At 43.1% G+C, this 11,101-nt stretch overlaps 1 protein-coding gene across 1 annotated transcript in view; it reads left to right on the plus strand.

Annotated features, from left to right (window-relative positions):
- The window catches only part of OVCH2 (ovochymase 2), a 31,860-nt gene extending 27,431 nt beyond the window's left edge, over nt 1-4,429 (plus strand). Inside the window, exons 19-22 of the mRNA XM_074956955.1 lie at nt 394-589; nt 1,021-1,172; nt 1,528-1,693; nt 3,607-4,429. Of these exons, the coding sequence (XP_074813056.1) occupies nt 394-589; nt 1,021-1,172; nt 1,528-1,693; nt 3,607-3,656 (564 nt within the window). The 3' untranslated portion in view covers nt 3,657-4,429. The remainder of the gene's footprint in view (nt 1-393; nt 590-1,020; nt 1,173-1,527; nt 1,694-3,606) is intronic.
- The last annotated feature ends 6,672 nt before the right edge of the window (nt 4,430-11,101 follow it).

The following is an 11,101-nucleotide window of genomic DNA, read 5'->3' on the forward strand; positions in this document are numbered from 1 at the left end:
AGCACGCAGAGCCCCCCTGGCCACACTGCCTAGGAGCTGCAGGGACATACCGATGGGAGCTGGGGACCCCCCCCCTGTAAGTGCTGCCCCACACCCCAACCCCCTGACCCAGCCCTGAGCCCCCTCCCACACCCAAACTGCTACTGCTGGCCTAGGACCTGCCCAGCTCAGGCAGCCCCTGAGCCAGCACCGGCCACTGCAGAGGTCATGGAAAGTCACAGAATCCATGACTTGCATGACCTCTGTGACAGACACGCAGCCTTAATCATTAATAATCTTGGTGGTTCTTCATGCACCATCTCCAGAACTCCAGGCACATTCATAAAACTGGAATGCTTTAAAGCACCAGGCTGCCAGCTCATTCAATGAATTGCCGTGTCTTCCCTTTTCTAGAGAAGATCAGTGAAGCAGTACATTATTCATCAAGATTTTAACGAGATCACCATGGATTCCGATATTGCATTATTGCAATTGACTGAGCCCTTGGAGTTTAATCACTACGTGCGTCCAGTGTGCCTGCCTGAGAAGGATGAGGTGGTTCAGCCTTCTAGGGTGTGCACCACCACAGGGTGGGGTACTCATAATGAAGGTATGCAAGTTTTTTCACTTTATGGGGCTGTGCATACTGCAGATGTATTTTAACAAACACTACAGGGCACATGAGAAAGCAAATTGTATCTTTCTTTGGCTTCTAGAAAATTAATTTGTTAATTGGGATCTGTTCTTGATTACATAGATGGCGAGGTGTGCATGGGGCGTGGTAACAATCAGATCTATTAAAATGTGGTACAGTCTGCAGAGGGGGAGTACTGGAAACTTCGTCACTTGAACATTTAAAGATAGGACAAAGCATGAGAAAATGTCTAGTAGAGAGCAATCCTGCATTGTCAGGAGGAAGGGCATGGTGATCCCATGGGTATTTTTCAGCTCTCATGTCTGACACTGGCAGGAGGTAGGTGTATATCAGTGTTCATCAGCAAAAACACAGACCTGTGATTTTAAGTTATTTTTCACCTCAAGACAGAGAAAAGTCCAATAAACTTCAGCAATTGGAAGTCCCAATCCTAGTCTCGGAGGCATGTCAGAACTACTATGTAAGCCATCCCGGCAAGGTGACCCAGCGGATGCTCTGTGCTGGATTCCCTCTGGAGGAGGGAAAGGACTCGTGCACGGTAAGTTAACACAAAGTGCCGCTATTGTGCTTATCAGGGAACTGCAAAGATGTTTGATTCTGAAATAGGGAGTGCTGAGATGTGAGTGGAAGGGTCTGTTTCACTGTGGACAAAAGTTACTTATCTGGTACATTGTGAAACAATTTGTCATTCCAACAGTGCCATCAGCTGTTCATATTACACACCCACCCACGCACCACAAAAATGGCACATCGTGAGCCTATGATAAAAAAGAAGGACGAAAAGAAATGAGTTAAGTATGAATCAAACACATAATGAGTCAAGGTTTGTCATGGCAACACATTGAAAAGGCAATGTTAATTTGTAACATAAACTATTTTCTCTTACAATGTAGGGTGACTCAGGTGGACCATTAGTTTGTCCTTCAGAAGATTCAGGATTTTACACTCTGAGTGGACTAATAAGCTGGGGCTTTGGTTGTGGAAGGAAAAACTACCCAGGAGTATATACAAACGTTGCTGTTTTCATTGACTGGATCAGTCACTATATTAACAATACTGGTATGTATGGGGCGGGGGGAAAGCGACTGTGTTTGCTTTAGGTGCCCAGCCTGAGGCACATTAAAAGAGCCTAATCCTTTTCAGAGGGCAGGTCCTTAACACTTTCTGAATGGCAGGCCCCTTTAACATGTCTCAAGTTGGGCACCTGGGAATGGAGGCACGCAAAATCAGTAGTCACTTTTGAAAGTCTCAGCCTTGACTCTTCATCATATATTGGGGTGGCCAAACCACAGCTTGTGAGCCACATGTGGCTCTTCTACTGATAAAGTGCAGCTCATGTAGCCCTCCACCCCACCCCATTCTCCACCTACCAGACTTGTGGGGGGTGGGGGAGAGAGCTCTGAGCATCTGCCTTGCGGGAGGGTGGTGGGGTCTCAGGGCTTCTGCCCAGCAGGACAGGGGGCTCTCAGGGCTTCTGATATGTGGGCCATGCCTGCTGGAGCTCTGGGCTTCAGCCTTGCTCCTGCTGAAGCTCTGATCCCTGAGACCCTCCCCTTTAGCCCAGGCAAGCACTCCCTGCAGGGCTGAAGCCCCGAGCTCTGGCAGGTGTGCCCAGCTCTCGAAGTTCTGAAGATTATTGTATGCAGCTCGGAGGGTCAGTAAGTTTTGCCCCCCTGTCATATATTATTATTCCTACCTTTGATTGCATTTCTTCAAGTCAGTAGTGTGTTTCCTTAATCTGCTTTGCTTTTCCGATTTTTCGAAATAAAATGACACTAGATAACAAAACAATTTCAGTGCCATCTCCATTTAATCCAGTGTATGAACGTGTAGTCTTGACAGGTTAGTTGAGAACCCTTGAAAGTTTTCACCAGGGAATCTTTTAAGTTTTTCCAGTTGTCATTTTTCTAGATCTACTCAATTTCATACTATAAAGATCAAAAGACCAGTTCTAACAGGCCTTATTGTAGTGCACCCCCAAAGCACTAAATACAAACTTAGCATATAAGTCTGGCAAGAAAAGCAGATTTCTCCTCTGTCAGTAGGGTTCCAGCGGTGTAACTGTTGGCAGAATTTGACTTATAGTGTGTTAATCTGTCTGAACACGTTCCCATACAGTAAAGGCCAAATTCCAAACTCATTGATGGTCATCTGAATCTAGTTTCAGTTAAGTTACCCATTCTTTAACGTGTATTTTTGGGGCAGTCACACATTACAGGTTAACATAATTTCAGAAATCGGCAGGTATTAGAAGGAAGATAAGAGAGGGAGGGAATGAAATGAATGTGACGCTTGTCAGTCATGTCACTCAATGAACTATTGGAAGGTGCTCAAATATGACAGTGATGAGGGTCATGTAAGAGCCTGTACTGACTAGAATAAAAAGGCTAGTTTTGAGGAGCTCCCACAGAGGTCAATGAGAATTTTACCATCAACTTCGGTGGGAGTAGAATCAGGCTCCAGCTTTTTCAATTTGAGATCTGTTTTTCAGGTATGGAAGACATAATTGTTACAGTACTGGTGGCTTTGCTTTTTATTCATGAATTGAGTGGGATGGTATCTCTTTAAAACATACTGTGGCCGCCTGTATGGGCCAAATTGTCAGCTGGTATAAACTGGAGCAGGTTTGTTGACTTCAGCATAGGAGTGATGATTTGTATCAGCTGAGGATCTGGCTGCAGGTGTCTAAACTTGTAGTGATAGCCACTACAGCAAGGAAGCTGAGTTAGAATGCAGCATAATCCACTTCTCTGCCCCAGGGGGTGACTTTTTTTTAGCAGCAATTTTTAAACTTTGCAATACTTCTGCTAGTTAAGATAATTTAACATTAATTGCCAGTGTTGGTAACACATTTAACTACAGAAATTCTTGCTGAGGGCTTGTGTACATAAAATATAATCAGTATAGAGATGATGCAACAGCTTTGCTCTCTCTGCTGTTCACTAATATGAGTGCATTGCTACCATATGCAGGCAAGGCACAAGGATTTCCAAACTACTCAAACTTTCAAGACAACAGCTAAATTCAGTGAAGATCTGGTACCTCGCGTCATCTGCTCCAGCAGTTCTGCCTTCACAATGAAATTCTTCATGGCCTCTAGCGACCTTACTTCTGTGACTTCTGGGTGGCTTACAGTTTTCCAAGTAAAGATTAAAATTCCTTTGAATGCAGCTTTTGGACATTAAGCTCCTCATTTTGTATTTAGAAAACTCAGTGGATCTGTAAGATAAGGGATGCGTTTCATGGGTACATATTCATTTTAATCCCTTGCACCTTTTTAATAATATCAACATCCTGTACATTTAGCAGAGTTGTTTTGTTTTTTTGGTACATTTTACTGAGTCTGATTTGCCTTTCACTTGTTTACACCAGTTTAACTCCATTGATTGCAATGACTCTCATCAGTTTAAGTGAAAGGAGAATCAGGTCCATTGTGTCTGGCTTTGAAACTACACTTTATGAATTGTTGATAGAGGGCTCTAAATTGGTCATAGTCATCTATTAGTTTCTGTTAGGCTGCCCTCTTTAGTAGTGTCTCAGTCAGCAATGGACATGTTGACTGGAAGGACTGAGAAAGAACTGTAGGATTTGGCCCAATATTTTTATATGTAATATCTGACGTATAATAAAAATAGTTATGCACTGAAAATGGCTGCATGAACTTTTGTAGAGTCTAACTGCTTGAGGGGTTAGGACTCCATTATGGTTCATAGATTCCAAGGCCAGAAGGGACCATTGTGATTATAGAATCATAGAATATCAGGGTTGGAAGGGACCTCAGGAGGTCATCTAGTCCAACCCCCTGCTCAAAGCAGGACCAATCCCCAACTAAATCATCCCAGCCAGGGCTTTGTCAAGCCTGACCTTAAAAACTTCTAAGGAAGGAGATTCCACCACCTCCCTAGGTAACGCATTCCAGTGTTTCACCACCCTCCTAGTGAAAAAGTTTTTCCTAATATCCAACCTAAACCTCCCCCATCTTGTCTGACTTCCTGTACAACACAGGCCATGGAACTTCCCCAAAATAACTCTTAGATCATATCTTTTAGAAAAAGTATCCAATCGTGATTTTAATATTGTCAGTGATGGAGAATCCATTGATGCCATTGGTAAATTGTTCCACTGGCTACTTACTCTCACCATTAAAAAATTATGCCTTATTTCCAGTCTGAATGTGTCAAACATCAACTTCCAGCCATTGGATCACGTTACAGCTTTCTCTTCTAGACTGAAGAGCCTGTTATTAAACATTTATTCCCCTGTAGATACTTGTAGCCTGTAATCAAGTCACCTCTTAACCTTCTCTTTGAGCTTTTAGTTTATCTGTCTATTTAGTTTATCACTATAAAGACTATTTTCTAATCTTTTAATTATTCTTATGGCTCTTCTTTAAACCCTCTCCAATTTATCAACATCCTTCTTGAATTGTGGGCACAGAACTGGACACACTATTTCAGCAGCGGTCACACCAGTGCCAAAGATAAAGGTAAAATAACCTCTCTCCTTGTGCATGAGATTCCTCTATTTATGAATCCTAGGATCGCATTTGCTGTTTTGTCCACAGTGCACACTGGGAACTTATGTTCAGCTGATTATCCACCATGACCCCCAAATCTTTTTCAGAGTCTCTGCTTCCCAGGATAGAGTCCCCCATCCTGTAAGTATGGCCTATGTTCTTTTTTTCCTAGATGCATACTTTTTACAGATAGCGGTATTAAAATGCATATTGTTTACTTGCACCCAATTTACCAGATTGCTCTGAACCCGTGAACTCTCCTCTTTGTTATTGACCAGTCCCCCAATCTTCATGTTATCTGCAAATTTTATCAGATCTGTCAGGTCAAGAGCCTAGAATCATACACAGAACTGATACAGATGCAAATACTGTAACAAGGTGGTCCTTGCAAATCAGATATTTTCACATGCCAACCGCAGTTGTTTACCTATGCCCACATGGCTACTTGCACGCACAAATACCTGATTTGCAGATGGAATTGCAGCGACTGTCAATGCAAATTAGCCGCACAATTGCACATGCATTTTTATGCATGGCTGAGTGTTTGAAAATCTGCATCCAAAAGTCACTTTAGAAAATATCATAAATATAATGGTACAATATTTAGTTTAAAGAATAATCAAGTCTGAGAAGAGTTATTTTAATAACCAAGGTAAGTAGTCAGAATGCAGGTAAAGAGCCCAATTGTGGTGATATCAATTTGAACGGCTAAATCCCTGTTGTCTTCAGAGATCTGTCACCAGGTTTATCAGTCGGATTCAATTGTTTGCAATCTAACCTTTGAGTGGTCTGGGACTTGGTCTTCTGATTTTATTTTTCTTTTATGGTGCAACTGAGAAAGTATTAGGCAACTGTGCAAAACAAAGAGAATATTGCTCTCCAAACCTGTGTGTCAGGCACCTTTAACAAGAGTCTTCCCTCCATTGAAAATATTCTGTCAAGACCTTACCAAAAACTCCTGGAGCACATGAAAATACTTCAAAATCTAAGGCTATAAAGCCTAGGGAAAGTGTGAGGAAAAGAGATTAGCCATTCACTGCCTGAAAAACAGTGGACACAAACTTATTTTTCATTGTTTGCAGTCTTTATTGCTGGTCACGTATACTGAAAGCAGTTCTGTTGCTTTTGCACAGCTCTGGTTATAACTTTGTTGATGTAATTGGATGTCTGACGTCATCCACCTGTGTCAGAAAGGAATTTGGCCCTTAAATGCTACCCTTGAAACAGAATTGTAGGTGTGATTGAAAAGGATGTGGTGGAAAACTGCTGAGGTTAAAGAGTCAAATATAGAATATTATTTTGCCAACCTTTGTTTTTACTGTTTAATACAATTTTTCATAAGAAAGACCAGGGCCTGATTCTCATTTAAACTAAGACCACTTTATCCCGCTCCGGTAAATGACAGTTACACCTACTTCAGGGTCCTTTTTCGCTGCCATGGTGGTGTAAACTGACATTAGTGTAAATGAGAATCACGCTCCGAGTCTAAAATCAAGATGAAATCATTCTTGTTTCTTGAAATGCAAGTGAAAACAGTCCTCTCAGTAACAGTGTGTGGAAGCAAATTAAAGCTTTGCGTTGCATCTGGAATAGGCATTTTTTTTTCTCCCTATTGAAATAATTAGAATTAAAAACAACTACTACTATTTCTTAATGTCCAGAACAAGTACACAGAGGTGCAGGGTTTCGTTTCACAGCATGATCAGTATGTGAAACGGAAGTCCCAGTCCTGTGTGATCAAGCGTTCTGATACTCTGGTTATACGTGATGCATCTCTGACTAACCCCCTAGCTAATTAGCTCTGCAACTTTAGGCCTAGTGTGTGCATGTACGTTAGAATCCAACCATGCAAACACTTTATGGACAGATGCTACACCTAGTAGAAAGTATTTGAAAGAAATATTTGGCCCTTAATTACTAGCACAGGCCCATGTCTTCTGAAAGAAAATGTGCTCTTGCTTACAAAAATTGGCGGGTTTTGAGAGAGAGTATGTCCATTGCATTAGAAATGTAGGCCTGACAATGGTATGAAACAGGAAGGTGATGTTGGCCTAAAATCTGCATCCGTGGAAAAAAGATATCGGAAATCCCATGGATCTTATATGGGTATCTGTGTTGCCTTCGTGTTGCTCCCAACTCTTTGATTGCACTCCTCCCTTACCCACTGAGGATCACACAGCTGACTCCTGTGTTATGCTGTTCCCAGTTCTCCACCTTTGTTTGTGCTCAAGTGAGCCCCACTGGAGAACACAGAGTAGCAATAACTTGTGTGTCATAGTCGCCTTAGATATACTTTGTCAGGGAGCATGGAAAGCAGATATTCACCCTCAGGCTGCCCACACACCTTTTCCCTTGTGGGGGTCTCCAGTGGAGGAGCTGCTGGCAGCGGCATCATGCAGCATGTGTTACTCGATTTGTTCCACATGGTCTTCCCAGGCCTACTTTTATCTTTCTTTATCCCTGCTGGCTTCCCTTTATGCTATGGAAAGACAAGTAGCATATGGGCCATAATTGTAATTTTTAATGGAAGAAAATTGCCTTCAAATATTGGACCCACACAAAAGGAGGAAACTTTTCCTTTCTCAAACGAGAGAATGGGCCTGATTTTTCACGCACTTACACCAGTGTAAATTAAGGAGTCGTTCCAGTGGAGTCGATAGTTTTACCTGTGTAAAACTGGACAAGTGGAGTAGAATCGGGCTTAATAGTTTAATGGAGGAATCAGAATTTTGCCTGGTCCAGAATCCATCCTGTGGTTGCAAGAAAGGACCTTCGCTAGAAGAAAGTGAAAAATAATATTGGCTAGAAAAAGGCCTCAGAAATGGTCTGCAATAATCAAAAGATCAGACAAAAATCCGCTCCTGAAATTCTTTCAAGGATTTCAAGACCCCTTTCTTGCATTCATCTTATCATAGGAATTGAAGTCATGTCCTTGAGAGAAGACAAATTCTTTTCCAACCAAAAGCACAGTTCAGAAGGACACTGATAATCTAGTCATACAGCTCAGCAATCTCAGTAAAATACGCTGAAGGCCACATGTTTGAAACTAACATACAGTGAAGTTTTAGTTTCGGGAGCTGTTTTGTTAAGTCCCCAAACTGTAAGTTGAACAACATGGAAACTTTATATAAATATTATTTTGCTTTCATTAAAATGTCATAAGTATAAATTGTTTTTCCAACTGAATAAATTAACCGTTATTCTGCAATGGAAAATAAGTCATGCCACCTTAATCAACATTTGTGGCATCAGAATTCAACAGCTTTTGTCAATGAAATAAATCTTATGCTGCCACAGAATTCCATGGGTCCTGATTATGATAGTGTGTGGGCATTGCCCACTATGTTTTACTGACTTAAGAGATTCATTAATGTAACTACTGAGTTGTAAACCAGGGCATCTTCCAGAGCACATCTCGGTTCTCTGGCAGTCTGAATAATGGGGGGGAATTAATGGCATTTGAGGCTAAACATTCTCCTGTTTTTGAAAGTGATGAGTGGAGAAAACAGTGGTAAGAAAGGTAAAAAATAGGAACCAAGAAAATAAGGGGTGTAGAGGTATTGGACTATGCAATTTTCCCCTCTTTTTAAAATCATACTCACTTCATTATATAACAACGGATGACTGCATGCATTTTACTTTCAATTTGGATAACTTCACTAGCATGACAAAATATACAAGTGTTACCAAAGTTAATGCACCAAGAAAGCGTCTAGGACAGGTTTAATATGGTACTGAGGTTTAGTACCTTGCAACCTTTTTGTACCACTGTCCATAACCTGACAGTGGAAAATTATTGCTGGCATCTCTTTCTCTTCTCCAAGAAACAGCCGTGTTAGTCTGTATTTGCAAAAAGAAAAGGAGTACTTGTGGCACCTTAGAGACTAACCAATTTATTTGAGCATAAGCTTTCGTGAGCTACAGCTCACTTCATCGGATGCATACTGTGGAAAGTACAGAAGATGTTTTTATACACACAAACCATGAAAAAATGGGTGATTATCACTAGAAAAGGTTTTCTCTCCCCACACCCCACTCTCCTGCTGGTAATAGCTTATGTAAAGTGATCACTCTCCTTACAATGTGTATGATAATCAAGGTGGGCCATTTCCAGCACAAATCCAGGTTTTCTCCCCCCTCGCACTCCTCCCCCCTCACAAACCCACTCTGCTGTTGGTAATAGCTTATCTAAAGTGATGACTCTCCTTACAATGTGTATGATAATCAAGGTGGGCCATTTCCAGCACAAATCCAGGGTTTAACAAGAACGTCTGGGGGGAGGGGGAGGATTGGAAGAAACAAGGGGAAGTAGGTTACCTTCCATAATGACTTAGCCACTCCCAGTCTCTATTCAAGTCTCTATTCAAGCCTAAGTTAATTGTATCCAATTTGCAAATGAATTCCAATTCAGCAGTCTCTTGCTGGAGTCTGGATCTGAAGTTTTTCTGTTGTAATATCGCAACTTTCATGTCTGTAATCGCGTGACCAGAGAGATTGAAGTGAAATGGCCCACCTTGATTATCAAAAGTGCTGGAAATGGCCCACCTTGATTGTGATGAAGTGAGCTGTAGCTCATGAAAGCTTATGCTGAAATAAATTGGTTAGTCTCTAAGGTGCCACAAGTACTCCTTTTCTTCTCCGAGAGTTATGCATTATTTTCCTTTCTCACTCTTTAGTATAATGGTGTGTGTGTGTGTACACACGGTATTTTAGGTCATGTCTAAACTGTGGGGACTATATTGGCATAGCTACGGTACCATGTCTGTGCCAGCATAACCCCATAGTGTCAACTACATTGATAGAAGGGATTTTCCACTTGGGGTTATATCAGCATAGTTACTTTACTCAGGAGTGTGAAAAATCCACACTGCTGAGTAATGTAGTTATGTCAAAGTGATGGGATGGTCATATTACACAAGGTGGCAGAGCAGGATAAATTAGATTACTTAACCTGATGGGCTGCACCTGGGGGAGAGCCGGGGCTTGAAAGGTTGGTTGATGGATGGAGGCAGAGAAGGAACAGGTGGGGCTAGTATAAAGCTGGGAACTTGGCAGCAGAGCATGTAGCCACTCTCAGGACATTAGAGAGGGAAACCTGGGAGAGAGAATATATGAAAAGGCTCAGGGGAATGGCAGCAAGGTGTAAGATGGTGCAGACCTTGGCTGCTGATTAGAGGGTTCCTGAGCTGGAATCTGAAGTAGAAGGTGGGCCACTGCAGGAGTGTCCAGGTCAGGGCAGTGAAGGGAAGACTGCCATTTTTTATGTAGAGACTTTGATACCCCAGAAGGGGAGGATTGTAGTGACCTGGCGAGGGAGCCAAACCATGAAGAGAGCACCCTGACTCACAGAGAGAGAAGTGACAGAAGGGGCATCAAGACCTGGTGAACTAATCCCCAGGTGGGCTATTAGGAGGTGCTGGCACAGTGAGTGGGGCCTGTCAGTCTATCTAAATGTTAAGTATACAGCAGGCCTCATCTAGACTGGTGAAATCCAGTGGTTAGGGAACATAGTAGGTGCAGTAGAAGTGACCGATATCGTCTAGCTGCTAGCACAGTGCTGAAGCAGGGCGAGGGGGAAAGGATTGCAGGGGCCAAGGGTCGGAAGATGTTGCAACGGGTGGGCGGGGTTTTTTCCGTGGGGTGAGAGAGGAGTGGCTTGCGTGGGGCGAAGCCTGGGTAAGGGGGGGGGAAGGAGCGTGCAGGGCGGCAGGGGTTTGCACGGGCTGGACAGTGTACCGGGGAGAGGGGGTTGCACGGGGGGAGCGTGCAGGGCTGGAGGGGTTGCCCTGGGGCGGAGCGGGGAGCGTGCAGGGTGGGAAGAGCTTGCACGGGGTGGAGCGAGCGTGCAGGGCTGGAGCAGGTTGCACGGGGGCGGTCGCAGGGGGCAGGGGCTGGAGAGAGTGAGCAGGGCTGGAGGGGGTTGCATTGTGGGGGAGGGGGGAGGCGGATCG

The sequence above is a fragment of the Natator depressus genome, chromosome 6 (assembly GCF_965152275.1).
Source record: "Natator depressus isolate rNatDep1 chromosome 6, rNatDep2.hap1, whole genome shotgun sequence".
Classification (NCBI taxonomy): Eukaryota; Metazoa; Chordata; order Testudines; family Cheloniidae; genus Natator; species Natator depressus.